Source organism: Fomitopsis serialis (assembly GCF_022376445.1).
Source record: "Fomitopsis serialis strain Sig1Antser10 chromosome Unknown B0H18scaffold_16, whole genome shotgun sequence".
In the NCBI taxonomy this organism is placed as follows: domain Eukaryota; kingdom Fungi; phylum Basidiomycota; class Agaricomycetes; order Polyporales; family Fomitopsidaceae; genus Fomitopsis; species Fomitopsis serialis.
The window spans coordinates 174,357-200,134 of record NW_025954976.1 but is presented as its reverse complement, the minus strand read 5'-3'; the positions used below and the strand labels follow the sequence as shown (position 1 = coordinate 200,134).

The 25,778-nt window shown below is 55.6% G+C and overlaps 8 protein-coding genes across 8 annotated transcripts; 3 read left to right on the top strand and 5 right to left on the bottom strand.

Moving 5' to 3' along the window:
* Window positions 1–144: 144 nt before the first annotated feature.
* On the bottom strand, window positions 145–3,177 carry B0H18DRAFT_1116770 (uncharacterized protein; the record flags this gene model as incomplete). The annotated part of the gene is made up of 5 exons (XM_048033482.1): window positions 145–687; window positions 753–911; window positions 2,424–2,672; window positions 2,727–2,873; window positions 2,935–3,177. 5 exons carry the CDS (start codon window positions 3,175–3,177, stop codon window positions 145–147), a joined length of 1,341 nt encoding a protein of 446 aa, XP_047896123.1.
* A 2,208-nt stretch (window positions 3,178–5,385) lies between these two features.
* On the bottom strand, window positions 5,386–5,872 carry B0H18DRAFT_992793 (uncharacterized protein). The gene has a single exon (XM_048045152.1). It carries the CDS (start codon window positions 5,781–5,783, stop codon window positions 5,541–5,543), a length of 243 nt encoding a protein of 80 aa, XP_047896122.1. The 5' UTR covers window positions 5,784–5,872; the 3' UTR covers window positions 5,386–5,540.
* Window positions 5,873–7,066: 1,194 nt separating this feature from the next.
* On the bottom strand, window positions 7,067–7,983 carry B0H18DRAFT_953057 (uncharacterized protein; the record flags this gene model as incomplete). Its single annotated transcript, XM_048042160.1, has 4 exons — window positions 7,067–7,174; window positions 7,384–7,521; window positions 7,582–7,683; window positions 7,741–7,983. The coding sequence occupies 4 exons, from the start codon at window positions 7,981–7,983 to the stop codon at window positions 7,067–7,069; spliced, it is 591 nt and encodes a 196-aa protein (XP_047896121.1).
* A 3,068-nt stretch (window positions 7,984–11,051) lies between these two features.
* Window positions 11,052–13,068, top strand: B0H18DRAFT_992775 (uncharacterized protein). Its single transcript, XM_048045151.1, has 6 exons — window positions 11,052–11,312; window positions 11,366–11,485; window positions 11,542–11,599; window positions 11,663–11,664; window positions 11,999–12,496; window positions 12,553–13,068. Exons 1-6 carry the CDS (start codon window positions 11,217–11,219, stop codon window positions 12,937–12,939), a joined length of 1,161 nt encoding a protein of 386 aa, XP_047896120.1. The 5' UTR covers window positions 11,052–11,216; the 3' UTR covers window positions 12,940–13,068.
* Window positions 13,069–13,504: 436 nt separating this feature from the next.
* B0H18DRAFT_992767 (uncharacterized protein) lies at window positions 13,505–16,520 on the top strand (the record flags this gene model as incomplete). Its single annotated transcript, XM_048045150.1, has 9 exons — window positions 13,505–13,525; window positions 13,580–13,645; window positions 13,708–13,737; window positions 13,787–13,894; window positions 13,958–14,073; window positions 14,136–14,412; window positions 14,433–14,800; window positions 14,835–15,136; window positions 15,157–16,520. Coding segments are annotated over 9 exons (2,589 nt in total), but the record flags the coding sequence as incomplete, so codon positions are not given.
* Window positions 16,521–16,779: 259 nt separating this feature from the next.
* On the bottom strand, window positions 16,780–20,453 carry B0H18DRAFT_992765 (uncharacterized protein). Its single transcript, XM_048045149.1, has 9 exons — window positions 19,792–20,453; window positions 19,292–19,742; window positions 18,334–19,238; window positions 17,784–18,278; window positions 17,674–17,732; window positions 17,500–17,622; window positions 17,127–17,447; window positions 17,025–17,074; window positions 16,780–16,966 (listed from the first exon to the last, which is right to left on the bottom strand). The coding sequence occupies exons 1-9, from the start codon at window positions 20,285–20,287 to the stop codon at window positions 16,822–16,824; spliced, it is 3,045 nt and encodes a 1,014-aa protein (XP_047896118.1). The 5' UTR covers window positions 20,288–20,453; the 3' UTR covers window positions 16,780–16,821.
* Window positions 20,454–20,555: 102 nt separating this feature from the next.
* On the bottom strand, window positions 20,556–23,515 carry B0H18DRAFT_992752 (acetyl-CoA synthetase-like protein). Its single transcript, XM_048045148.1, has 19 exons — window positions 23,397–23,515; window positions 23,242–23,345; window positions 23,084–23,187; window positions 22,937–23,023; window positions 22,871–22,884; window positions 22,501–22,801; window positions 22,432–22,450; window positions 22,345–22,372; window positions 22,254–22,293; window positions 22,181–22,207; window positions 22,056–22,125; window positions 21,903–21,992; window positions 21,705–21,844; window positions 21,643–21,646; window positions 21,337–21,576; window positions 21,142–21,279; window positions 21,055–21,082; window positions 20,774–20,994; window positions 20,556–20,710 (listed from the first exon to the last, which is right to left on the bottom strand). Exons 1-19 carry the CDS (start codon window positions 23,407–23,409, stop codon window positions 20,651–20,653), a joined length of 1,728 nt encoding a protein of 575 aa, XP_047896117.1. The 5' UTR covers window positions 23,410–23,515; the 3' UTR covers window positions 20,556–20,650.
* Window positions 23,516–24,335: 820 nt separating this feature from the next.
* On the top strand, window positions 24,336–25,710 carry B0H18DRAFT_130747 (uncharacterized protein). Its single transcript, XM_048036771.1, has 4 exons — window positions 24,336–24,784; window positions 24,866–24,932; window positions 24,983–25,139; window positions 25,194–25,710. The coding sequence occupies exons 1-4, from the start codon at window positions 24,465–24,467 to the stop codon at window positions 25,355–25,357; spliced, it is 708 nt and encodes a 235-aa protein (XP_047896116.1). The 5' UTR covers window positions 24,336–24,464; the 3' UTR covers window positions 25,358–25,710.
* The last annotated feature ends 68 nt before the right edge of the window (window positions 25,711–25,778 follow it).

Genomic DNA, 25,778 nt, shown 5'->3' with positions numbered 1-25,778 from the left:
GTCTATGTATGATTCAGAGCCAGGGCAACTAAAGAACGAGTATACGTCAGAGTAAAACCAACACCCAGTACGCTACAACACAGGGTCCGATCGAACCCGGTGCGTTTTCGCCGCATCAGCATGTTACCATTGTCCAACTCATGATCAATTGCCCCCGTCCTCCAAACGAATAGATCGCTGCAAAATGACCGGGACGCCGTTTGGCTTCCATTGTGCGCAATTTGTCTCCGTCATGTTGGATCGACGCGACCATGGCTTTCTTTCGCGTCTCCTCCCTTTCTTCCCGGCGTTGGTCTTCCTCCCGGCATTCGAGTCCAGCGATGAAGAATGGAAGACTGAGAGCACTGCGTCCACGCTCTCCGGTGGAAACAGTGATGGCGGAGGTCCGTCATCACACGGATGAGAGCATAGGGGTACGTTCAACAAGTCTGTCGCCGCCCAGTTTCGCTCGCTGAAGCTCTTCTCCCCCTCCTCCCCAGTCGACGAGGCCGTCTCGGTGGCGATGACCATGCATTCTTCGAATCCATGCACCTGGTGCAGGTTTGCCGGTGTCGGCTTTTGCGGGCCTGTATCGGGTTCGGAGCCGTCAGATGATGGTAAGGAGGTTGCACGTGTAGATGAATGGGTTGGCGAGTACGCCTCGTCGGGACGAACGTGAGCATGAATTTCCGAAGGTGCCGTCGCAGCCTAAACGCAGTCATGGTACGCATGAGTGCTCTCGCCTGTGGCTTCATTGACCGAAGGAGACATACCATGATAGTGAATGGCCAATACTGCGAAGGCAATGAGGTTGTCGGGTAGCATTCATACATCGTATGTGCCTCGCGGCGGACAGCCACGGACTGACTGGAGCTGACCTCAGCATCGCCGAGGTCGACCTGAAGTAGTGCCGTCGTCTCAAAGGGTAAGTGCTACGAGATGATGTGAGTAACAATATGTAGAATATCTGCTAGAGGCTGACCTCGCGATACAGATACTCGTCCGTAAGATGCTGCAAGGACCCCTGGCTGTTACTTTGGGCTTTCAAGTTCTGATGCACCTGTTCTCTTCGGCAACCATCTATCCGTTGGCTGCTCGCTATGGATGTTGATTGCTTTGGCTGTCTGGGGACTGTATAGAGGGGTGAGCCTGTCACCCAGTGGCATCTCTCGTCCTGGTCATGGCGACGCCATAGGTGAGCATGAAACAAATGACGGTTCCCTGTTAGTTGACTCACTGAGTGATGCATTGCGACCGTCTTTTGTCTCGTGTTTACAAGGCACACCGCACCTCGCCGCAGCTCCCACTCATTGTCGAGTATGTTAGCAAAGCTTTCGCGGCCCTTGGATGGCAGTGGCTCGGCAAAGAACAGCGGCTGGCGGCGTTTTGGGCCACGATGTCTCTGCCTAATCTCGTTGAGCAGGTCCTCTGCTGTGGTACCTCGGCAGCCATGCGAGTGCGAACGCGTGTCGGGAAGTTTCACCATCATTATATCGCTGTGGCCACAAGTCAAACAGCCGCCTCGCGCAAAGGGAGGAGGCCAGGATCGATACACGTACGTTTGTCCGCAAGCGATGTGTTTTATGCTTGATAATTTGTGCTTTCCAGATATAGGGTCGTATGAGGGCGGGGCACTGTCGTGGGACGTGAACAAGAGAGTTCGAGGTGAGCCTTGCGCTTCCTTTGTGTGGCAGGCGCTTACGCGCTAGTGGCTGAAGCTCGACGCGTCGGTGAGCGCCGGCTCAAGTCGCTACGCTTCGATGCGTTGTTGAGCGAGCGCGTACGGCGTACTTTTGCTGAACGAAGTGCAAATATAACACCAGTTCGGGTCAGTGTCACTGCGGGTCGCCCAGGCCCCTGTGGAACATTCAAGGATTATCGCTGTTCGCAAACGGCCAATATATCTGCTACAAGGCAAGGTAACTGACAGTCCGAGGAATAAGTCAATGGAAGATTCAAGAGCTCTAGCTATGCACCCGATCTGACCAACCTAGATACCCCCCAAGGCATCTAACGTCCCACCCTCGCTTCTGATCGTCAGTCTGATGACTGCCTACTCCCTAGCCTCCCAGAATCACTCCAGGCCTGCATTGGCTTGCTTTTGATGCTAGCGGGCTGCGTGTCGCCGACTTCTTTCGCTTTCGCGTCCAATCGCTCGAGGATCCTTCGGACGAGCTCGCGCTGATAGACGGACTGCCGGTAGACCATTCTCTCTTCCCCTCGTTGACCAACCGCAGCCAGTCAACTATGGCAGACCGAGTGCGATACCCAGAGTCGTTATCTGCCTTTGACTTCGCTATGCCGCCTTGTCCCGACCAACCCCTTGACAACTCGATGCGTCGTAGCTCTCTCGGTATGGACTCGATCCGTCCTCCGGATCCCTTCGAGTCGACGGGTGAGCTGTTGTGTTCGCTTGTGCAGTCCGAACTGATCTCGGTGCGTACAGTTGCCGCTTGTTGCTGCATGACCGTGGACGGAGGAGGTTCAGTCGGCATATCCTCGTAGTTGCCGACGTCCATCAGGTTGATATAAGCCTTCGATGGCCTGCCTACTGTTCGTGTCAGCTCGGGCCTGAATGGCTCGATGCTGAATGCACCCGTTATCGACGCGTGGGGTCTCTCAAAGTGTGGGCTTGCCAGCAAGTGGGAGTTTAAGATGCCGCCGAGAGGGAAGTTCCTCGTCGTTGTTCTCATCTGACAAGCATGTTGAGTGTTGCACGTTGTTATTGCATAGGCTCATTTGCTTACCTTCCATGCTGTAGCGCCAGAAGTGTCCTTGGTCATTACGTCCCAAGACCCCTCCACGATCGCCTCGCAGTCTCCCGTAGGTGAGAGTGGCTTTGTTGAGTAGATATGTGGTGTAACACAGTCCGTGTGGTCGGCCCGATCACCTCCCTTCAGCGGTGTTTTTAGTGAGTGCACGTTTGACTATGGACCCAGAGATAGGTTGACTTACAAAGTGATCTTCTTCCATATTCGAATGTGCTCTCAGGCGAGTGGCCGAGTTGTCCCTGGCCTCCTGCTCCAGAGACTCATCGTCGGCAGCATACAGTGATGGCGAGACAGCGATACACGGTGGTAGTGGATCGTCTGTCTTGGCAAGTGGACCCGTTGCAGCGGCATTCGACCCGACGTCCATTACGAGACCCAGGTCGTTAACGGTGGGAACTTGAATCGAGCTCTGGTTGAAGACGTTCATCGGTTGACACTCGTGTCCGGATGTCGGACCAGAATTTAAAGTGGTGGTATGTGGGGAGTGAACGCGACGAACTTCGGTGAGTGGCAAGATCAACTTCGATGGACTGCGACGCGACGCTGCACGCTTGAGCGTCTGGTGGCAGGTCAAGCGCTCAAGCCACGCGCCTCGAGTGGCAACTGTGCATTATGCATTGAGCTTATTCCGTTATTCAGTGCGGTGCGAAACCGAACAAAAGAAACCCAGTATGTAAGCGCTCTTCATTCTCTTGTTGAGGCTTGACTGACAGCGCACAAATGTGATACTGTCTCAACGCCGATAGATGTGCAAGTTGTCCCCCTGCAGTATCTTTCCTCGAGGACGTCACCCCGGCCTGGTACACTGTCACACAAGTGGACTCGGTGATAACCCGAGTATCGCTATCGATGATGCTACTACGACTCGGACGTGGCCCCAAGTCGTGAGTAGTGCAGGCTGTTCAGCAACTTACGGCGCTGTCGATAGCTCATGCACGCGATGCACGCGGGCGGGGACACTCGCCACGTTTCAACGCCGTCAACGATCATGAACGCGATACGTATGTTCCCTGTTGCGTTTGACTCGAGTCCTAGGCTTGCGCTTTCAATGCCCTTTCTTTGTCGGAGCATTCTGGGGTTCCCCAAACGCACACATCTCACACTGAACTCGTTTATACTCATCGACGAACATCATATTTGTTCTTACGCGGCCCTTGTAGCCAAAGGTGAGTTGTGCTGCGATACGGTATGAAGTCATGGCGAGATGCGCCTTCAAGTTGCTGGAGCGACATGTGGAAGTACAATCACCAGTGCTTAGCCCTCAGATTCAGAGCGAGTGCTGGCTGGGCATCCGTTATCCATCAGCCACAAGGAACGAAGTTTACGCCCGGGATGCAATTCCGCTCACTGGGAGACATCGTAGTCCTGACGAGCAGAGTGATCCCCGACGGGACGTACACAGTGGACGCTGTAGTCGGATTGCTCAACGCAGCTTCATACATCCTGTACGTAGGAACTGGCTGGTGTAGAAAATGATCTTATGTAGAAGTGAACATGGACAATGAACTGTCGCAGCAAGTACTGCGATATTCCAAACTGCGTAGACGGTTTAAGTCCCTCGCCGTCCGACGCAAATTGGGGGCAATTTATGAGCACACCAGGCCCAGGTCCCCACCGCATTAATGCAGGCTTATCATTCCGCATTCCTCCCACTGGGGATGCTGCATACGACGAGTACCGCGACCGGTTATACTTGCGTGATTTGGTTCTGCGCCCGCAGTGCGCGATGTCGTCCACGCCAGCTGCTATACGCTGGCCCCCGACACTTGCCATACTATGCAGCGCACCTACGTATCGTTAATTCGAGGTCGCTAATTTCAGGCCTTCGAGGCAAAGTCATGTCTGTGCTCTGGATTTCGAGATGCAGTGTGTGAGTTCCTCGATAACGAGCGCATCCAGCTGTAGCATCCGGATCAGAACATAGGACGGATATCTGTCGGGTGGGCGACGGTGGTGCTGCACCAGCACATAAATCAAGCATACATAGATGCGTGTCGGCCGCCAATATGTGCATGATGGTTGGTAGACACGCGGCCCAGGTGCTGTACAGTCGTGACGCGTCGCATCGGTGGCGACACGGTCCGGCTCAGCCACTGAGCCGCTGGATCAGCCTGGATCATAACAGTCGGGTGTGGCCCGGCTCGGAGTGGCACACCGGTGGCACAGGCGACCTCAGCGGCCTGTCCTGTACGATGCCCATCTCGACGCTGCGTACCTTCGCGAGCCCCGCTCAGGCCCCGGTGTTCTTACTTCGTCGCCCGGAATGTTGGTGAACACCGCTCTCGCTGCCCTTGCGACGCTGACTAACGCTCGTCAAGCCTGGCCACCGAATCACTTGCCCCCGGGGACCATCCACGAACCATGGACCATCCACTAACCATGCGCCATCGGGACTCTTGGGGAAATGTTCGAGCGCAGTTCGGAGTCATGGTATGCAGATGATCTATGCAATGTGAAAAGCGGTGAAATGACAATGTAGACAGTTCAACAGACAATGGTGTCTCCCCAAGGGCCATGCCGATCGACCCGTTCGTGCACCAATAAAAGAGCAAGCTCCCACGCGCGCAGAGCCCTGTAGCATTGGCTCGTCCGTCGCCGCGATGCTGGTCCCTCCATGGCTACTCTGGCTCCAGGACTATCCTCTCCTATCGTTGTGTGCACCTCTCCGTCTACGTCTCCGTGACCGCAGCCAGCCTCAAGCCGTCCCACCGGATCCGCCCCACGCGGTTTGGCGACGAAGTACTCGCGGAGAAAACTCAGAGACGCGCCTTGAGCCCGCAGACCTCATCGTCATTGGATGGTGACGTCGGGCCTGAGGACGCCTTGGAGCTCGCTGCAACCTCTTCGACGAGCGCCGCCCGTGCTATGCCGCCCAATGCTTGGTCCATCGCAACGCGTAGAAACTCTTCGTCTAGTGTGACATCGTGCTGGATGGTGGACGTGGGATGAGCTAGATCTGGCTATCGAGACATGTTCAAGCCCGGCCTCGGACTTCGGATTCACGGGCACACCGCCAGTGACAGCCTGTTTCATGGTATTCAGACGATTGGAGGACTCGTCGGGGTGAAGCGACTCACCATCTGACAGTCGCCCGAGTATCCGACATTTGCACCCATCTGCAAGCCGGTTCTGTCCCATGAAGCAGGCCGCGGTGCCAAATTGCCTCTCCATCGATGTAAGCGCGATGCGAAGCCGTCCTGAGCCTACGCCACACCACAGGTAAGCACGAGTCCATTCACGAACGATGCAGTGCTCTGGCTTACTAAATGGCCTTCGCCGCCCGTGAATTTACTTGTGTTTATAGATGACATCCTGTAAGGCGAGCTGTCAAATGATTGCGGGAACCAGGTGCTCGTGCAAGACGAATTTACCCCGTATTTGGTCCGTCTTGTGGCCGTTGAGGATATCGAGGACGGAATCCTCCTTGTTCAATGCGAAGAGTCCCTCGACTAGGCTTCAAGCCTCGAGGAGGCATGTGTATCTTGCCGTACGTCAGGGCTGTCGTGTGCTAGACGATCGCAATTGAACGATCGCGTCGCAGGGTAAGTCGACCAATTAGACACTCACGCTCGGTCTATAGTCTTGCATGTTGTTGATCTGCGTTCTCTAGGTCTGTTGACGCGTATGTGGTGCCTTGATAGGTATGAGCGAATAGGCAGCGGGAGCGAGGAAGTGGGAAGACGACTACAAGAACGAGGCCACGGACGAGCGCCGCCTTTGTTGAAATGGCGCTTACGCGGTTGTGGCTTAGCTGCATAACTTATCTTTGTGGCGGCGCGTGATGCCGGCATACCACCCCCGGACCCTTTAGTGCTGGATGCACGTAGGGGCGGTCTGCTGGTGTTGGGCGCCACCAGGAGGATAGGTGGACGGCGAACGACAGTTATGGGGTTCGCTCGTCCGCGATGGCTTCAATCCGTGGCAATAGATTTGGATGCCCTAGTGGCAAGGCGCAAAGCATCTGCGTTGATGCTTACCTACTGCGCCTGGCCTGAAGACGCTCGAAGAAACGTAGATTCAAGCTTGGTGCCTGGACCATTTCCTAAAAACGCGGAACCCCTATCTACGTGTACACTTTCGACCTGCATTATTCGTGGCCAACCTGTTTTGAACGTCCATGCGCCTCTCCCCTCGGCAATCCCCATCCTTCAATTCGGAGCAGCTCCGCTGCTGTATCCCAAGCTCGGTAGGCCTGTCCATCAATAGTTGGACTTGCCGGGACGCAGTCGTCAGCTTCCGACCATACACACAAAATACGCAATCTCACTTGAGCTTTCGTCGCCTGATATCCAGCCCTGTCGCTGCCACAAAGGTGTTCAGGACGCGGGGTCGACGTAGCCAACGGCTCCCATTCTGACATTGGACTGAGCGTCGACGGTGACGCGGGGCTCGGGTGCGAATTGGACGTCGCGCGTGACGTCGAGCTGTCGACCGAACTCAAGACTGGGGCGGGTCGGTCTATATGCGCGCGTAGGGCTGCTTTCTCTGGTTGGATGGGGATGCTGCCCGCGTCAAGGGCCCTCTCCGCGGAGGCGTCTAGCTCTGCGGCCGCCAGAACAACATTCATCGTCTCCCTGAGGAAACGGTCCTCGACTTCATTTGCGCGTACGCGCGCGGCGACCAGGTGGCGCACTCGGTTGAATGCGTATTGCCTTTCTTCGTCGCGATGTACGTTCGGGTGGACTTGTTGCGTTCCATAGGAGGCGCCATGTGCTTGTCCGTACAGCGGATGGCTGTATCCAAGATTTTCCCCGCTGCAAGTACCCGCGATCTGTGCAAGATCAGAAGATCAGTTCGACGCAGTAGGCAACAGTCACCGATAATAACATACGCCCGCTGCAGTCTGGTATGCCTGTTGGGCTAGATCATGCGACGTCTGCCCTTCTTGCGCCGATAGCATCGGCGGCCATGTCGTGTAGACAACGCCACACGCCTTCGCATCGCAGGTGAGCACAAGCCCACTAACGGTCCACCGTTGCCCTTCACTCACCTGATGGCCTCCGCTGACCGTTAGTGTGTTTGTATTCGCAGGCTGGACCCGACCCTCGTGCGGCTCCCAGTCATTGTCCAGGATTGCCGCAAATTTCTTTCCTTCCGTGTACTCGGGTGTCGGCTGCGCGAAGACCAACGGTCTACACTCCAAGTAACGCTTCGGCTTTCTTGTCATCTCTCTGACTATGTCGGCTGCAGACGCGTAGGGGGTGTCTGCGAGGAAGAGTCGAAACGAAAACATCGCAAAGACTGGAACAGCGACTTCAGTCTCGTGTCGAGCGCACAGGTATGTGATCCACGAGAACTTACACGTGTATTTATCGAATCCGAGGTGATAGGTGCTGCTGTACTCCTTTAGTCGGGGAAAATGTTGGACGATGAGCGGTTCAAGATGAAAGGCAAGAGACAAGTACGCGCTCAGGTCGGGCGCCTTTATGTGGCCAGCGTCTACATGTCAGTGACGAGAGCTGCGCTACGCCATGCCAAGGTGGACGACCAGTGCAAATGACATTCTGTGCCATACGTCCAGCCCAAACGATGCAGGACAGGTCCAAGGGCTTTCCATAAACAGTACAAGACGACGGTCCGATTCTTTACAGCGTTTCCCTACTTCCGACATCCATTCTCTGCACGTACAGGTCCAAGTTCGCCCCTACACAATGCCTTATCAAATACAACCGATCGCACGCACGTATACACATACAACAGCGACGTTACCACCGTCAACAACGTGCTCCATCACACGTCCACTTTCCTCCGCGAATTCCACATCTGCGGTCAACTGCCCACGAGTCGTCAGCATTTCACTTCTACAAATTGACATCACAACGGCGTACCTCCTACTCCATCACTCCCCCTTTCTGCTGGCCGTATGAACAGCTTGGACGAGGTGTCAATGTTGATAGCGGCACCCAGTCTTCCTCAGGGCTGAGCAATGTTCCCGAGGATGCTGGGCTCAGACGCGGGGTGGAGGTCGCCTGTGGTGCCCATTCCTCCCAGGGCGTTGTGGCACGATCGATGCAGGCATCTGCACAGGTGGTGCGATGTTTATGCCGCCTTGGGCCTGGCATCCGACTTTGCAGACTCTTCTCGGCATCTTGAGCTGCAGCGGCGAGTGTGAATCCATGATGTCCCGAAGGAGTAGATCCCCTTCTCCGTCTCCTGCGCCAATAGACGCGCTGTTGCGAGTTTTTCAAACGCATGGAAGGCGCGCTTGCGCTGGTTCGAGTGCCACTGCCCCAGCTGAGCGACCCCGCCACCTTGTGCGGTAGTTGTCTGGGCATTTGCCAGTCCCATCGTACGTGCTGTCTCCACATTGTCATATGCCTATGCACTCAAAGTCACCAACGTGCAGCAACCAGCATAGCCATGGTACCTACCGACACAGTGGACCAGTACTGCGAGTTCAGTGGCTCCGCCGAACGTTGAACATCTTGGATCGATAAAACTGGAGGCCATGTCGTGTAGACACCTCCTTCGCATACAATCATCAGGTAAGCACAGATCATAAAGCAGTTTGCTAATGTCCTCTTACCGCATGGCCTTGGTTGACCGCTTTATTTTGTGTTTGCAGCCCGCACGCCACCGTCGTACGCGTCCCATTCACCATCAAGGATCGCCGCGAATTTGCCCGCTCCTCGAGTTGAGTATGGCAAGGCGTCGGCTGCGCGAAGGTAGCTGGTATGCATTCGAGATAGCGAGGCTTGGGTTTCCTCGACATTTCTCTGATTACGTCTACCATCGACGTGCCGTTGGGATGGTCGGCTGGAAGAGTCGCATCGAGAACATCGTGCGATCGGACAAGAGTAGTGATGATATCGATCGGCTGTGCGTTGCTCTGACGTTGTCGTGTCCAGTCGGTGTCGACTGGTGGTGAGTGAAAGAGTGAGTGGCGGATGGAAGAGACGACGGAGAGACAAAGGCAAGAATAGGCGCCTGGCCCGTGCAGTCGGCGTCTAAGCACCGGTGGCTCAGGCTGAGGCTGATTCTACCGTAGGCTCGTATCGGCGGCTGTGACGACGATCGGGAACCCGCAGTACAATTCAATATGTTTACTGATGTTCAAAAGGGCGTGCAAGTGCACGACTCTAGGACTTATCCCAGCATACTGCCAATGACTCGGCCCATGCGGCACCACTACTGATACGATGTCCGTCTCAGTACTGCGTGCCCTCGCGAGCTCTGCTCAGACCCTTCTTGCATTTCCTTGCCGTTTCTTGGACGCTTCCACAAACGACGCTGTGCATGTCGCCCGCAATGCCGTGCAATGGTCACAATCCTGCATTACTCGAACTGATTGAGCAACCATGGGAGGTGCGTTGCTCGTCGTCCGCGAGTCTGCTTAACTTACTTAGTGTCGATGCTTCACCGAAACTCTAGTGAGCTCGGAGCCCGGTTTGAGCGCTGCTGGCACGACTGCCATACAACTATCAAATCATCTGCATCGTACTGCCTACCAACACGGTCTTTAGTATTAAGCACCCCCGACAACACGTACTGGGCGTTTGAACGCCCCTCCGTTCGACGTCTTGTTGTGGAAATATGGTCGAGCGGATTTCGCGACTCTGAGACTACTTCACAGAAGTCAACGGTGGATGCAATCGAATTCTGAGCGTGGTAGGTGTTCCCGCTCGGCACAGTTCGTTTGTGTACACGTTGTCTCAGGCAGAAGTCAACATAATACGTACGAATGCGCATGCTAGGTCAATGCTCGCAACTTAGCCGCATCTGTCCGGGGAACCATTGTATGTCGACTTGATGTCACATGTATCCGGCTCTAGATCTGCGATGATGCCAGCTACTGGCGACATCGGCCTCGAACGGAAATCCAGGACAATGTTGGCCCCAACTCCAGATTGGCCGGCTTCCTTTGCAGTGCCTGCAGGGCACCACATCGTCCACCCGAGGGTTCTCCTACTCTCACACAAACTGTCTCCGTCAAGTATTTCGCGTTCTGTCCGGGCATTACCGCGCATCTGCGATACATGTAGCCCTGGCATGCCCGTCTGCATGCGCCGATGTCGCATGAATTCGTCCTCTGGAACTGTTCCCGACGCGCAGGCGACACGGTCCTCACCGATGTGGTTAGATTCGGGCAGAGTGTTGCTCCAGGGCGGTGGGAGGCTCGCAGTTGGCTCGCCCGCCGCACGTTTCCGCCCGAGGGTGGGCGTCTGCGGGCCGTGGGGGTGTCTCGCGTCGAACCGGGTGGCCAGGAAAGGGAAGGAGACGCTGGGGGCGCCGTCACGAGACCGCGTCAGGCGTGATGCAATGGAGGACGGCAGGAAGAAGCCGGGGATGGCGCGTGAGGTCATGTCGTCCAGCCTCGATGCTGCCCGTCCTAATCCTGGCACTCCAGAAAGCCTTCCGAATGCCTCTCCGTATAAAATGCGCCGCGCCGTGGAGCGTCTCTATCCCAACACCCTCCCACCTCCGCATCCTTCTCTCCATCCAAGCACTTAGCATCTCGTCCTCACCATGTTCAGCAGACTCGCCACCCGCTCCCTCGCGTCCTCCCGCCCTTTGGCCCGCTCTTTCGCGACGCCGCAACAGCCATGGAGTCGGGGCATGAAGGTGAGATGTGCCGTGTCCTGATTGCGCGTCTACGCAGCTGACGCGCTCTCAAGATTGTCGCCATCTTCTACCGCGGCGGCGACGCTGCTAAGCAGGAACCTCGCCTCCTTGGTACCGTCGAGAACCAGCTCGGTATCCGTGAGTGGCTCGAGTCGCAGGGTCACGAATACGTTGTGCGTTTCTCTTGGTACCCGTGGATACTCGCCTTCCTCAGTTCGACTCTCCGTAGGTTTCCGACAGCAAAGAGGGCCCCAACAGCGACCTCGCTAAGCACATCGTCGATGCGAGTATACCCCACATCACCCTGCCTGATCCGACTCGCTGATCTGCAGTCTGTCTACAGGCTGAAGTCGTGATCACCACCCCTTCCATCCCGGATACCTTACCCGTGACCTCCTGAACACGGTCAGTACTGCTTCTGCCGACATTATGCCGCGTTTACTTCGTCCCCTTCTGTCGAGTTCATCGTTGCTGCGGGCGCCCCGCCTCCGGCAGATCGTTAAGATAGCGATGCGGCGTTTGCGCGCGATGCCCCGGCGGCTCCCCGCAATGCTGGGGCGTTCGCAATCCTGAGTTACCCATTCGGGCAGGATCTGCGCTCCTCGTATCAACGACGTTCTCTTTGAGAACTCATCCTACCTCTCATGTCGTGAACCTACGCTGACACGGTATCCATACCTTTTTAGGCGAAGAACCTCAAACTATGTGTAACCGCCGGCGTCGGTTCCGACCATGTCGACCTCATCGCCGCCTCCGAGAAGAACATCGACGTTCTCGAGGTGACGGGTTCCAACGTGACTTCGGTCGCGGAGCACGTCGTCATGGACATCCTGCTCCTCGTGCGCAACTTCGTGCCCGCGCACGAGATGATCGAGCGCGGCGACTGGCAGGTGTCCGACATCGCGCGCGCCGCGTTCGACCTCGAGGGCAAGGTCGTCGGCACGATCGGCGCAGGCCGCATTGGCTACCGCGTACTCGAGCGTCTCGTGCCGTTCGACACCAAGGAGCACCTGTACTACGACTTCGCGAGTCTCCCGGCGGAGGCGGAGAAGAAGGTGCGCGCGCGCCGGGTCGCGGACCTCAAGGACATGGTCTCGCAGTGTGACGTCGTCACCGTCAACGCCCCCCTCCACGAGGGCACGCGTGGCCTGGTGAACGCTGACCTGCTCAAGCACTTCAAAAAGGTGCGGTTACAAGTGACACGCATACATTCGAGTTTTTCTGACCCATCCCTCCGTAGGGCGCATACCTCGTCAACACCGCGCGTGGCGCGATCTGCGACGCCGACGCGGTGGCGGCCGCGCTCAAGAGCGGGCAGCTCGCCGGGTACGCGGGCGACGTGTGGAACGTGCAGCCGGCGCCGAAGGACCACCCGTGGCGGCAGATGAAGAACCCGCTCGGGGGCGGCAACGGCATGACGCCGCACTACTCGGGCACGACGCTCGACGCGCAGGCGCGCTACGCCGCGGGCACGAAGCAATCTTGGAGAACTACTTCAAGAGCAAGGCGCAGAGGCCGGAGGACACGATCGTCAAGGACGGCAAGATCTTCAGCAAGGCGTATGGCGCGAAGTAGATGCGGTGCTGGTGCCTGTGATGGTCCGGGTATGTACCGCGGTGGGTGTTGAGCCTGTTGAGCTACTGGTAGAAGCATATGATCCTTCGGACGACTTTCCGTCGTCGTCGTCGCCTGGTCGTCACTGCCTAGTGTATCATTATTTGAACATGTTCGCATAGCAATTGTATCAACTCATTCGTCTTAATCGAAGAACGGTCGCCTGTGTTGGGGGTTGTGCCGAGGCAGTCCAGTTAGCTTCGACTGTTGATAACAAAAGGCAAACAAGCGCCGAACTATTGAATCGCAAGGTCCTCTGACTTGAGCTGCTTCTACTACATACCTACCGTCTTCTAGTGACAACTGTGCGATGCTTTATGCGCGTCGAACAAGTATAGAAAAAGTGCAACGCATGAGCTGTCGTGTACAGCTGACCAAGGGTGGCGGTGCGTGAGCATCTGTGTATGTGACACTCTTGACATCGACTGACACTGTGGTAGTGCTTGGGCGCACGCAACGCCATAGGACCGGTGGGATCCGAGATTCAAGCTGTAAAACCTCCGATGACTGTATGCGCGGTTTCCTACTTGTCAACACGTCCAGAAGCCCTCAGGTACCCGCTACCGCTGAGCCGAAGCTATGCACACTCAGAGAGCGAGGTGAGTATTGAGCCAGGATTTAGTCTGTGGACGCTGCTAGAACCTTACTATGAGCTGTGGCAGTCGCGCGAGGAGCTATCGGACGTTGAGCAGGCACCGAATATGAGTCGTCTAGGACAGGTGAGAAGCTTGGGCTGCGTCTGAACGTTGTCGCCTATACTGAGGGCGCATATATTATCTAGATACCCGATCCTGGCGTCGAGCCCGCTTCGGTGAGAGAACTCTCCCCCCTCTTGCATCAGTACGCTGACCAGTCGTAAGTCTGGATTAAGCAAGGAAGTATGGAGACTGTACGTGGATCAAGCGTCTCAGGCGGACGACCATTTCTTCAAGGCCTGGAACCTGCAGATGGACAACCTCATACTCTTCGTGAGCTGATCCTGGGAATGGTCCCGAGCTCTGATACTTACGCGCATGTGTCGACGTGTACAGGCGGCCCTATTCTCAGCTGTGCTCGCTGCCTTCGTGGTCGAGTCGTACCAGAACTTGCAGGCCGACCCAAATGCTGCTTCCGTTGATCTCCTACAACGAATACTTGCGACCCTACAGTCCAACGATAGCTCTTCGCATCAGACACCCCCTTCTAGCGCCCCGCGAACTTCCAGCCCAGCCATTCCGACGTATGCATTAACGCCCTCTGGTTCGCAAGCTTGGTAATCAGCATATCGACAGCATTCCTCGCCATCTTGGCCAAACAATGGCTCTTCAATCTCAGCGAGGATTGGGAGCCGACGCTCGAGATGAAGGGGCGCCAGCGCCACTTCCGCCGCGAGATTCGCCAGAGGTGGAAGCTCTCCTCCGTGCTTTCGTGGCTGCCAGCCTTGCTCCACGTCTCGCTGCTGTGTTTTCGCAGGCTGGCCGTGTTCCTGCAGTCCATCAATACCACTGTCGCGATTCTGGCGGGGAGCCTCATGGCCGTCACTGTATCATCTACGTCGCTACACACGCCATATCGGTCATCGACTTTCGTAGTCCCTACAAGACATCCGTGACAGCGGCAATGACGAAGGCCGTCGTCTCGCCCTTGGTGGAAATCCTCGCTGTGCTCTACACGTTTCGCTTCAAGCTCGCAGGCGGTATAGGCCTGTTTGACGGGTGTTGCAGGCGGCAGCGCAGTGGCGATCAGGACGATTCCGAAGTTTCGCAGCGAGAGATGGCAGGCGTCGACCCGGATACATCTCGGTATATACGGCTGGTGTCTGACAATTCACCATTGCAACCCGAACGCAACTACTCCGACATCCGTGGGGAGATGAAGGCAGCATTCACACAGCTGTTGGGCCGTTTTACGGCTCCGCGTCTCTGGGAGACAATATTTATATCGCAACTGCGACCAGATAGATGCCCAAGTCCTTGCTGGCCTGTTGATGTCCTATCAAGAGGACGACTCTCAACTGCTTGCCGGAGAACTCTGCCGCTTCCCTCCCCTCCTCCAACACAGACACCTATTCATGGATACTGGCGCCCTACTCCTATCTCGACCGCTCAGCCACATGCGAGTTGCCTACAAGGATCGATCCCCTCGTCTATATCCTGCGGACAAGGCGAGGATGCTGGAACAGTCGATCATGCTCACCCAGCTGCTGACCGAGGCTGACGAGAACGATATGCGTTCATTCGCTCATATCGAGAATATCCCAGTCGGGTCTCGGTCGACACGTGGTCACTTCCTTCCATGGTTTTCAAACGCATCGCCGACCTGTCGCTCATCGGAGACGAAGATACAGTTCTCGTTGCGTGCATCTTGAGGCTAAGGCTCTATAAAGACTACTTGACATGGGCCGGCGCGGGCAACCCGGAGGCGCGTGTGCGTCTCTTCATGCGCTGCCTATTAGACAAAGAAGAATTGGCCCGCGTCCGTATTGAACACCTCGGATTCCTCGTCAACACAGTGATATGCCTTGGCATAAAACGACGCATAGCTCTCGGCACGCTGGAGTTACGGAGACCGGACGGCGGGCAAGCGGCCGAGACACGGCTCCATGCCTCGCACACGCTGGAGTTGCTGGCGGAGATTATCCTCGCGGGTCCCCGCCTCGACTCCTCTGCACTATGGCAATTTTGCTGGGGGATATGGTTGATGTCGAAGCCTGTCCTACTTTCTTTCGTTCCTCGCGATGCCCTCATTCCCCGGGTTCACGCATGGAAGACAAAGACGGCCTTCGCAAAGGCACTTCCAGAGCTACTCACGACGCGTTCTGGCTACTGTGCTTCCCTTTATGCTACCCTCGTCTTGATGGAGACGTTGCTTGCGCACGGACAGCCGGAGTGGCACGCACCCTCCCAAGGGGATGGTATCCAACCGTTGACCAGGGCATTCGTAGAGAAGTATCCATCCTTCCTGCAGGGTTTCCTCGATGAATTGCCTGTACCCTCTGAACAGTTTCCCGCCGATTTCGCGCTCAAGCCAGACGCGTCCGCGTGGCCAGTCCGTATTCTTCAAGTATTGGTACGGATATCGGCATACCTCAGCACGTATCGTCGCGACACCAACCGCAAGCACGTCGTCCACACCACGCTGGGGATCGTAGTATGTGTCTGGGAACACATGCGTCGGGACAAGAGAACGAGTTACGAACTTGATGATATGTGTCGCATTGCTTGCGTTACTGCATGTCATTTCGCCTCGCTTCACCGTGAGGAAGGGCATACATCCGGCTTCGTGCAAGCCGACTTCGCCTTCGACGCAGACGACTTGACATCCCAGGCCCTTGCGGATCGCATCGCTTTCTTGTTACAGGCTGTATCTACGCTAGATCAAAAGCTTCTCCACACTTTCTCCGCTATATTCTCCTTCCTTGCAGACGATGCACGCGCGGCTGGCGAGCTACCAGACAACTTGCGAGTCAGTTTGTTTGATTGCCTACGACAAGCAGCACTCCCTGCTGATCTGTTCACGGTCCTCTACAGCAATGTCGCTCTCTCAGTGTAGTTTCGACCGATATGGTCGCCGACAACCGAGAACCTCGCAAGATCCTTACAATGTACAAGTCTTTGATTGCAATGAAGAAATATGTATGCTACGGTACAATGATGATGATGATGATGATGACAATGGAGGCAATGATGCATGACAAAGCAATGCGTATAGTGCGACATAACGTATGAGTAGTGTGAGCATAAGTTTTGTACAATGCGGGGTGACTTCCGCCAAATACGCGCGAAATCGTAGCTGGTCACAACCAATACATACGTGTAGCACCACAGCTGGATCCAACAGTCCATGGAGAGATGGGATAAGATGAAGGCGCACCGAGACCCAGTCCAACAGATGATAGCAGCAAGATGCAGAGGCGCTAGCGATACTTGCGAACGAGATCTTCCAGCTCCTCAACGACTTCCGCCATCGTCGGACGCTCATTGGGCTCGTGAGCCCACATCCGCTCCATAAGATCAACGATCTCGGGACACCAGTGCTTTCGCAGCCCGCTAATGGAAGGCCTGTCGAATAAACGATGTGAGCACTCACTCGTCCACGCCACGAAGGGGAGTCTGTTACCTTTGACGCTTATGACCTACGATATCATAGATAGCATGTTCGTTCATACCCTACACGAACAGTTCAATCGCAGCACTGATATGCGTGGCCATACGGGCTTACCTCCCACGGGAATTTCTTGTTCGGTACATGCCATTGGAGCATTTCCCAGAAGACCATCGCGCATGAGAAGACGTCAACCTTGTGGTTGTACTTCGGATGCGGGTGCCAGAGCTCTGGGGCTTGCCAGTTGACCGTCCCCACCAAGCTGCGAACCATAGACCGAGTGGATTGCTTGACCTTAGCCAGCCCGAAGTCTGTGATCTTGGCGACGCCCCTTGAGGTGATAAGGATATTCGACGATTTGCAGTCTCTATGAATGACCGACGGTTTCCGTGTGTGAAGATACTCTAGTCCTCTAGCGATGTCCAGCATGATGGACAACTTGAAAGGAGCGTTCACATCAGCGCACATAGGCAACCCGGTGAACACTCACCACTCTATACAATGAAGGAGGGTTGACGTTGCGGACGTAGTCGAATAGGTCGCCGTTAGAGCAAAGCTCGCTAACTATCATGACAGGAGTCTCCTTCGTATTCTCCGGAATGCTCACACCGAGCTGTCCGACGTATTAGATGCGAGTATAGGAGACAGATGGGGGACCACGTACGAATTTGACGATGTTCGGGTGGTCGAAATCACCCAGCAGCTTCAGCTCCTTAATGTCCACTTCGCAGCGATAAGAATGCGAGACGCAACTAAGACGAAGCCGACACTCACTCTCGCTTAGCTGGCCACGGAACTCAGCAATCGCGACCTTGCGACCCTTGAATTTACCAATAAAGACGTCCTTGAAGCCGCCGCTACCGATCTTCTCGAGCTTCGTCAACTTGTCTGGTGGAATCTCCCTGTCCTCCAGCCCCAAGCTCTCTAGATCGAGCTCCAACTCAGGCTCAGTGGCCTTTGTCCGCCCGGACACTGGTGGCGTCCGAGGCTCGTCGAGGTGGACTCGATCTGAGCGGTCAAGGACAGGCGGGCTATTGCTCTTGCTTCCGCTTTTCCGCTTGCCATTCACGCGAGGTTTCATGGTGGAGGGAGGTCTTACGGTACCCGTCGATGATGGCGAGCTACAGTGCTTGTCCCGCCATTGTAGAAGCGCCTCAGCGAGCTGTGGCTTGGTGCCAGACGCTTCGATGTCGCGAGTCTCGCATAACCGCACGAGGTCACCTCGGCGAAGACGAACGAGTGTCTTTGTCGTTGCAATAGTGAGATCGACTGGGACAACATGAATCAATATGAACGCGCCACCACGCGCAGGAAGGAAACTCACTATCGTCATCCATCGACTCCTCGATCTCCTCGCCTCCCTCAGCCTCACCATCAGCGTCGATGACGACCTCCTCAGCAGCGGAGTCACGGTAATCGTCGTCTTCTTCATCATCCTCGTCGTCCTCATCCTCATCACCGAGAGACTCCTCGTCTTCCTCGGCAACCACCTTGCCGCTCCTCAGTACCCGTGGCTCGACAATGGGCTCCTCCTCCACCGACTCATCCCCGGCGATGGTGGCATCGTCGTCCTCACTCGACTCCTCACCATCAATGCTCTCCTCTACGTCCTCATCCGCACTTTGCTCATCATCGCCATCACTAGGCGGCGTATGCGTCTGAATCCGTCGTGGGCGTAGGCGTCGTTTGACAGGAGTTCGCAGTGGTGACGGCGACGCTAGTTGGTCTTCCTCTTCCTCCTGCTCTGCATCGCTCTCTAGCTGGTCTTCATCGTCCTCTGCCTCGTCATCATCTTCCTCGGCCAAGGAACCAACGTTTTTCTTCGCCTTCCGCATAGGCGTGACCCGTTTACCTGAGTCGAGGGCACCATCATGCGCCTTCTCCTTGCCCTTGCGGCTCACCACTCGTGGCTTCTCGCCCTTGCTCCGTAAGCGCCGTGGACTGGGTGACGTAGCAGCGATTGACTCCTCAATTTCCGTCAAGTCGGTCAAATCACTTTCATCATCAAAGGGTTGAGGGTCTTTCGCCTCGCTGATTTGGACACTCTCGCTAAATTCGACTTGCTTGCCTTTGCCGCGGCCCTTGCTATGGCTTGATGAAGGCGTAGACGACTTCTCCTCGTGGGACGACTTGCGGGATCGCAGTCGTGTAGCAGGAGGTGATGGAAGAGACGCAGCAGCTGACGAAGTGGGAGAAGACCGAAGGGAGCTCGCATTGCTCATTCCTCGCCTGTAAATGAAGACCTCAGGTGATGCCTCACGAAGAACGGCGATAGTGCTTACCGCCGTGTCGAAGGCCCTCCAGCGCGTACGGTTCCAACGATGCCGTTATATTTGGCACGCTTCGCAGCATAGGCATCAGGATCAATTTGGCCTAGTGATAGGCATCTATCTGAGGGACGTGGGCGCGAGCCATGGCTCAGGTCCGCCATAGTCGCTCGCCTCCTCAATCCGTTTCGTGCCCGACCTGTGAAGTCCGTTTCCTCCCCTCCGGCAACGCTCCCACCATCGGAAGAATAATCACTGGAGCCACTGTCGATGGCTGTCGGGGGAGACGAAGGAGGTAGCTCCGCAACGTCATCACGGGCGGCAACGATGCAGTCGACAATTTCGGGCTTCGTCAGAAGTTCCGCGTCTTCGGAGAGCCCGGCGGCGACGTAAAGACGAACAAGCTCGTCCTTGCGCAGACGCAAGAGTTGCCTGGGGTGGGCGTCGTCGATAAGGAAATTATCGGCTGAAAAGGGGTTAGGAGGTGACAATGCACGATAAACACGTTTCCTCACATGAATCCAGGTCCTGTTCGTCTTCGGAATTGTCCGAAGCTTCCCAACGAGACTGATCGTCTACGTCCATACCGCTGGTGATCTCATCGTCACTTGAGTTGTGCGTAGCCTTGCGCCGTTTAACCCTACTTCCGCGCGAACCGCGTACACTGGCTGTGTTCTCTGCACCGCTCACGATGCGTTTCCGCTTCGTGCCAGTAAGGCTACGGTGGTAAGTCTCCACCTCATGGCGCATCCTATCCTTCTCGCCAAACGAGCGCGAAGGCAGCCTGCGCAGATTGAACTGTACTGGGACCAACACCTGGCGTGGAGATTGGGGAGGGGAGCTGGACGGGCCACGGCCGTGAGAGCTGGAACTGGGGGAGATATAAGGGTTGGCGTAAGTGACGCGTCTACGCGAGCCGATAGCGCGTCGCGTTTTGAGGTTCTTGCGGAGGAGGTGGGCGGCGTCTGGTACGGAAGTAACTCTAGAATGTACGCGCTGCCGTTGGGCCATACCCGCGGATTACGACAAGTTCGACTTGATTTCGACTAGGGGTGTTTGCAAGCCACGTTGAGAGCCGCTGAAGCACCACGAGAGAGCCACGCGCGGCGACGGGGAGGAAAGAGCAAGAATTCGTCGTCGTGTCGGATGTCGTCGTCGTCGTCGCTGACGCCGGGATGGTTTGGAACAAGAAACAGCGTCCAAAGACGTATAAACAGGGCGCCACCTACCGGCGCTTCTGGTCACGCGCGCTCCCAGTCACACTTAAAACACGTGCGCGTTACTCGGCGCGAAACGGTCGCCACCACCTCTCTCATTTTTACGAATGGCTATTATGATCATTGGAACGCATGGTTTGTCCGTAAATTGCCAAATTCAAAGCTTCGCCACCGTCTTACGCAGGACTACTTTCTGAATCTTCCCGGTCGACGTTTTCTGGACAGTCAACATTGATCAACACCGACTACTTTCTGCAAGACGAATCCGAAAGTAACTCACGGGAAGATCATCGACGACTGCGACCCATTCCGGACACGCAAAGCCTGGCAAACGAGTGCGTGCGTGCTTCTTCAAGTCCTCTTCGAAATCGGCGTGTCGCCCTATCCACTTTGATGCGCGTTGAGGGTGTAGAATCACGAATGCCATGGCGCGTTCGCCCCATCGAGGATGCGGCCGAGCTACAACTGCGACCTCCAAGGCGTCCGGATGGCTGGCAAGCTCTGTACGCGCGATGACATCAGCGTCGGTCCCGAGGATCTGTGTTCGACTGTTCAACTGGCCTTGCTCTATTGCGAGGCTTGACGCATTCTGCACAGGTGCCATGTTCCCTTGTGAGGGCCAATCCTGTTAGCGCTATTTAGACTCACCTCGCCACCTGATATGATGATGTCCTTGCTCCTGTCTTGGACGGAGACGTAACCGTCAGGATACCATACTGCCAAGTCGCCCGTGCCGAAGTGTCCGCCCCGAAACGCCTTTCTTGTCGCCTCGGAGTCCCTGAAATACTACGGCACACCAGATCACTGCTCTAACCTCACAATCACACGCAAGGCCCCACTTACCTCTTTCATGACGATGTTACCGCGCACGACAACTTCCCCTACAGTCTTCCCATCTTTGGGCACGTCCACGAGCTCCGTGTCCGCATATGGATCTTCGCCTTCCTTCAGTGGATAGACGACGCGGGCATCGTCCGATGTGGCAAACGCGAGTCCTTGTCGCGCCATGGATCTCGCACGGTCGTCGGGGGAAAGAGAGGCCCACGCAGGCTGGTCATAGCAGCGCGTAAAGGGGCCATACGTCTGCCCAACGAATCGCACCGAGAGAGTCAGATCAAAAAATGCGTAAGGTACGCTAAGACTCCTTACCTCGCTGTCCAGTTCATCAAACATGTAAGTAACATGCCTCTAGCATGGGAAAGATGACTCACGTCAACCCGTAGACGTGTACGGGGCGGAAGTTTCTCTTCTCTAGTTCGCCGAGCAAGTGCGCGGTCGGCGCTGAGCCTGCGATGATAGCCACCACGGGTTTGTCGAGTGCCCTCGCTTGCGGTGCATTCACCAGTCCAATCTATGACATTTACGACGCGGGTGAGCAAATTATGTCGGACTTCGTGTACATAATCTACCTGTACGGTGGGAGCTCCGCAATAGTGGGTGACACCGGAGTGCAGCAAATGCTTCCAGATGAGGGGATATGACACTGTTCGTGCCGTGATCTGGGTTTGATTGATTTCAGTCATTGGTGAGATATTGATTGGACCTCCTTGCATAGGACACACCTGCAATGCGGAAGCAAGCGTTACTGCCCAGGGATACGTCCAGCCGGACGCATGGAACATAGGGAGAATCCTACGCAACAGCACGTCAGCTGCGGCTATACGAAGAAGCCGATATGTGCAACTACCAGAGATACGTGGAGTCACGGTCCATCCTTCAACATACTGTGAGCAGGCCATGCGGTCAATTGGCGCACTCACCTTGTTTCATAGGCGTTTGCGACGGCCGCGAGGTACGAACCTGCGAACGTCAATTTGACCGCTGCGCACTGATCGTTGGAGTAGCATTTACCTCGCAGTGTCGTGACGACGCCTTTTGGCTTGATTTGTTCACCCGTTAGTTGTGGAATGTATAGTTGTTCCCTGGACATGCACTCACTCGACCCGTGGTTCCAGATCTGTACAAATGCATGAGTGCTGTACCATTCGCTACACGGTGCATACTCACGTATAGCACAAGGCAGCCGGTGCTTCCTCGTCCGCTTCCCACTCCAAACCAGGCCATCCCCTCTCTCTGCTGAACTTCCTCCCAGCACTCAAGAAGTCCTCGTATGGATCCCCAGGCTTCCCCGTATCATTCGCTACAATGACTTGCGCTTGCGCGCCCTGGACAACGTGGGCATATTCATGATCTACGAGGATTATCTTGGCACCACTGTGATCGAGGATGTAAGCGACTTCTTGTTGTGTCAAACGCGTGTTGATTGGGCATATGACAGCTCTGGCGGCGAGGACGCCCTGGTATGCATCTGCAGGTATGTGTGCCCGGGGGGCTCAGGGGTAAGTAACGACGCTGGTGTTGGTACACGATCACGCACCGGCTATGAGTGGTCTGAAAGTATGTCAAGGCTCTGTGATTTTGTGAAATATGACCGTGGACTCACGAGTTTGGGGCAATGACCGCGACACGGTCGCCCGGTTGTACCCCAGCACGTATCAGAGCATATGCTAAATTCTGTGTGCGCTGAGCCCTGTGTAACGGCCTCAGGAAGTCAGATCTGGCTAACATTGGTTCATTCGGTGGGACTGACCAGACTTCATATGAATAGAACACAGGGTGTGGGACGTCCGGGTGCGCTATGGCAAGTTTTTGCGGATATAATTGTGCAGCTTTCAGCAGAAATATCAATGGATTCTGCCGGTGTCCATTCATGAGATCTTGCTGTATAGAACACGAGAACCCACATACCAATGGCTGTCTGTACACACGGACACCTAAGGGAAGTCGGGGTCTGTAGAGGACCTCTGGTGGCGGAAGGCTTTCCGGCGTGGGACGGAAAGACCTCATAACCTCTGTACAATATTAGCTCTTAGAGGTAGTCCGGCACAAATGGCCTATCGCACCTCTGAGCACCATCACGACAGTCTTCGTCCTTTGAGCAGTTCGTCGGGATGAGGTCGATGATTCGAGGTCGAGCGCTTCACAGTGCGGGGCCCCGCACTTAGAGTGGGGTCATCATCCGACTCATTATAGGGTGCCGGAACTTGACCATTTCAGGACAGCGAGCTGAGATGACCTTACAGTCGTGCTTGGTGCACCGGTGACCTGTCGAGCCGGCATACACCTCCGACGTCTGCTTCCCCCGCAGCCCACCTGGAATGGCTTCGTTTCATCACAGGCCTGCACTTATAGGCGAATAGGAATCCAAAATGCGCTAACGCCCCGGCGTTCTGACGGGCGGCTGTCCGGCTATGGGTGGATGGCCCGGGAGTTCAGTATCGCTGCTTCCCTTCACGGGTTTGAAGCCTTCGAGTCGGTCCTCGATATCCGAGCATCCGCCTAGACCGTCAGTGTAACACCTGCGAGCTGGACTGAGGCCCGGACAGTACCCGTCACGAGGCACCGTCGACGAAAGCGTGAACAAAGGAGAGACCACAAATGGCAGGTGCGAAGATGCTCGTAGGCGCCCTGACAGCTGTCGATTACCCACGCTCCCGATGCTTATTGTTTCGCTCGACAACATATATACCTGCCTATAGTTCGTCATTTCGGGCTCCTCCACACGCGACTGTGCCCATTGTCCTCGATGCCAACCCCAGAGACTTGTCCCATACGCATCGATCCAGAAGGAGGGTGCAAAAATGTCGTATTTTCTGAATGATTATCTGGGGCAAAGGAACGTCTTATGGAACTGATTAGTCATCGGACTTGCCACTTTATCCATTGTGAGCACAGTGTTTGTGCTTCAATAAGGCAACTCCTTATGATCGACCTCGCTTACCGTTCCATAGGAAGGTCCCGGGGATGCTCGCCCGTTCGCATGGGTCCTCTTCATTATCTGCAGTATATAGGGCCAGACAGGCACGTTACATGCCACCGAGCGAACCCGTACGCCGCTGTTCGCTATATCTTGCACGACCCCTGCCCTCCATCACCCAACCTCCACCCTGTGCCTTGTGATTGACGTCGACATGCTGTTCCACTTCGCGTCTTCGGACGTGTACGAGACCACGATCACCGACGCGGTCACCGGCGCAGTCGCCTTTCGGACCCTCACCTGCCGCCCTCAGCGCCAACGATCGGGGACATGGTCCAGCACGAGCACGGCCAGCTCGAGCAGTTCACGCGTCGATGTCGCCAACGATCAGCACATGACTTTCATCGAGGACGGCGAGGGGCGCATCGTAGCGGAGATTACTTGGAAGGGGACGACTGCCTCCCATATTCGCATAGGGGACAATGAGATCAATGGGACGATTGAGCTGTTTGACTCTGCGTTCGTGAAGATACTGTGAGTGTCCAACGCCGCGCGTCTTCACCCTGAGGGTCCTTTCCGTCGTGTCACTCTCTGACACAACCGCCGATATGACAGTCCCGACGAAACCTTGCTGCCGACTCGTTATGAGTACACATGGCGCATGACACCAGACAGTCTTTCGGTACGTCGATCTGTTCAGCACATTCACAATCAAAGCTTAAGCTGTGACAGCTTCTCGACGACGACGACGAAGTCATTGGCGGACTGTATCAAAATCACGTATACCTGCCAGAGGAGAAAAAGTTGGCGCCCGCCACCTCCTCTCGCGTGGGCGGAGACTACCTAGACTTGGGAAATCTTCCCGAGGATGAAATGTTGGAGATGCTAGGTAAGCTGGCCTTGGTCGTCGCCGTTGGCATGTTTTGACATGAGCATATATCAGTGTGCTACCTGCTCCTGAGCAGTCTCCGCGACCGCATGTACAGCATCACGAAGTACGTCTACGGATCGCAGAAGAAGAATCCTTTGTCCAGGTTTGGCCGCCGCGCAAAACGAAGCATCGCCAGCCTACGAAACACCATCCGCCGCCCCTCAGGGACTTCATGAACAGGGCCCAGTCCCCCTTCCCGAGACTCGCATTACGCTGTTGAACACATGGCTATCTTCGTTCTTCGTCCGATTGCTTTGGTTTTGGCGTTTGATCGCTATCATTATTTCTATTCTCGCTTGTGCATAACATTACGACTCATAGGCGTTGTGTTTTCTAGAGCCTCGCCCGTCACGCTCCTTCACGAAACATGTCACGTCGAATCCGCTTTCTCATCGCTCTGACTTTGCATGCTATCCGACGCGCTCATCTGCTCTCTCGCTTATCGCATACAATCCAATCCGTGTACATTACCTGACGAATTGAACCTTCATTGTGGTTGAAGTGCCATACATATAAGCCGGCAAGCTTCGTCGACGAGGGCCGATGAGCAGGGCTACTGCACGTCAGTCGATGTGTCCCATGTCGTACTTATCAAGC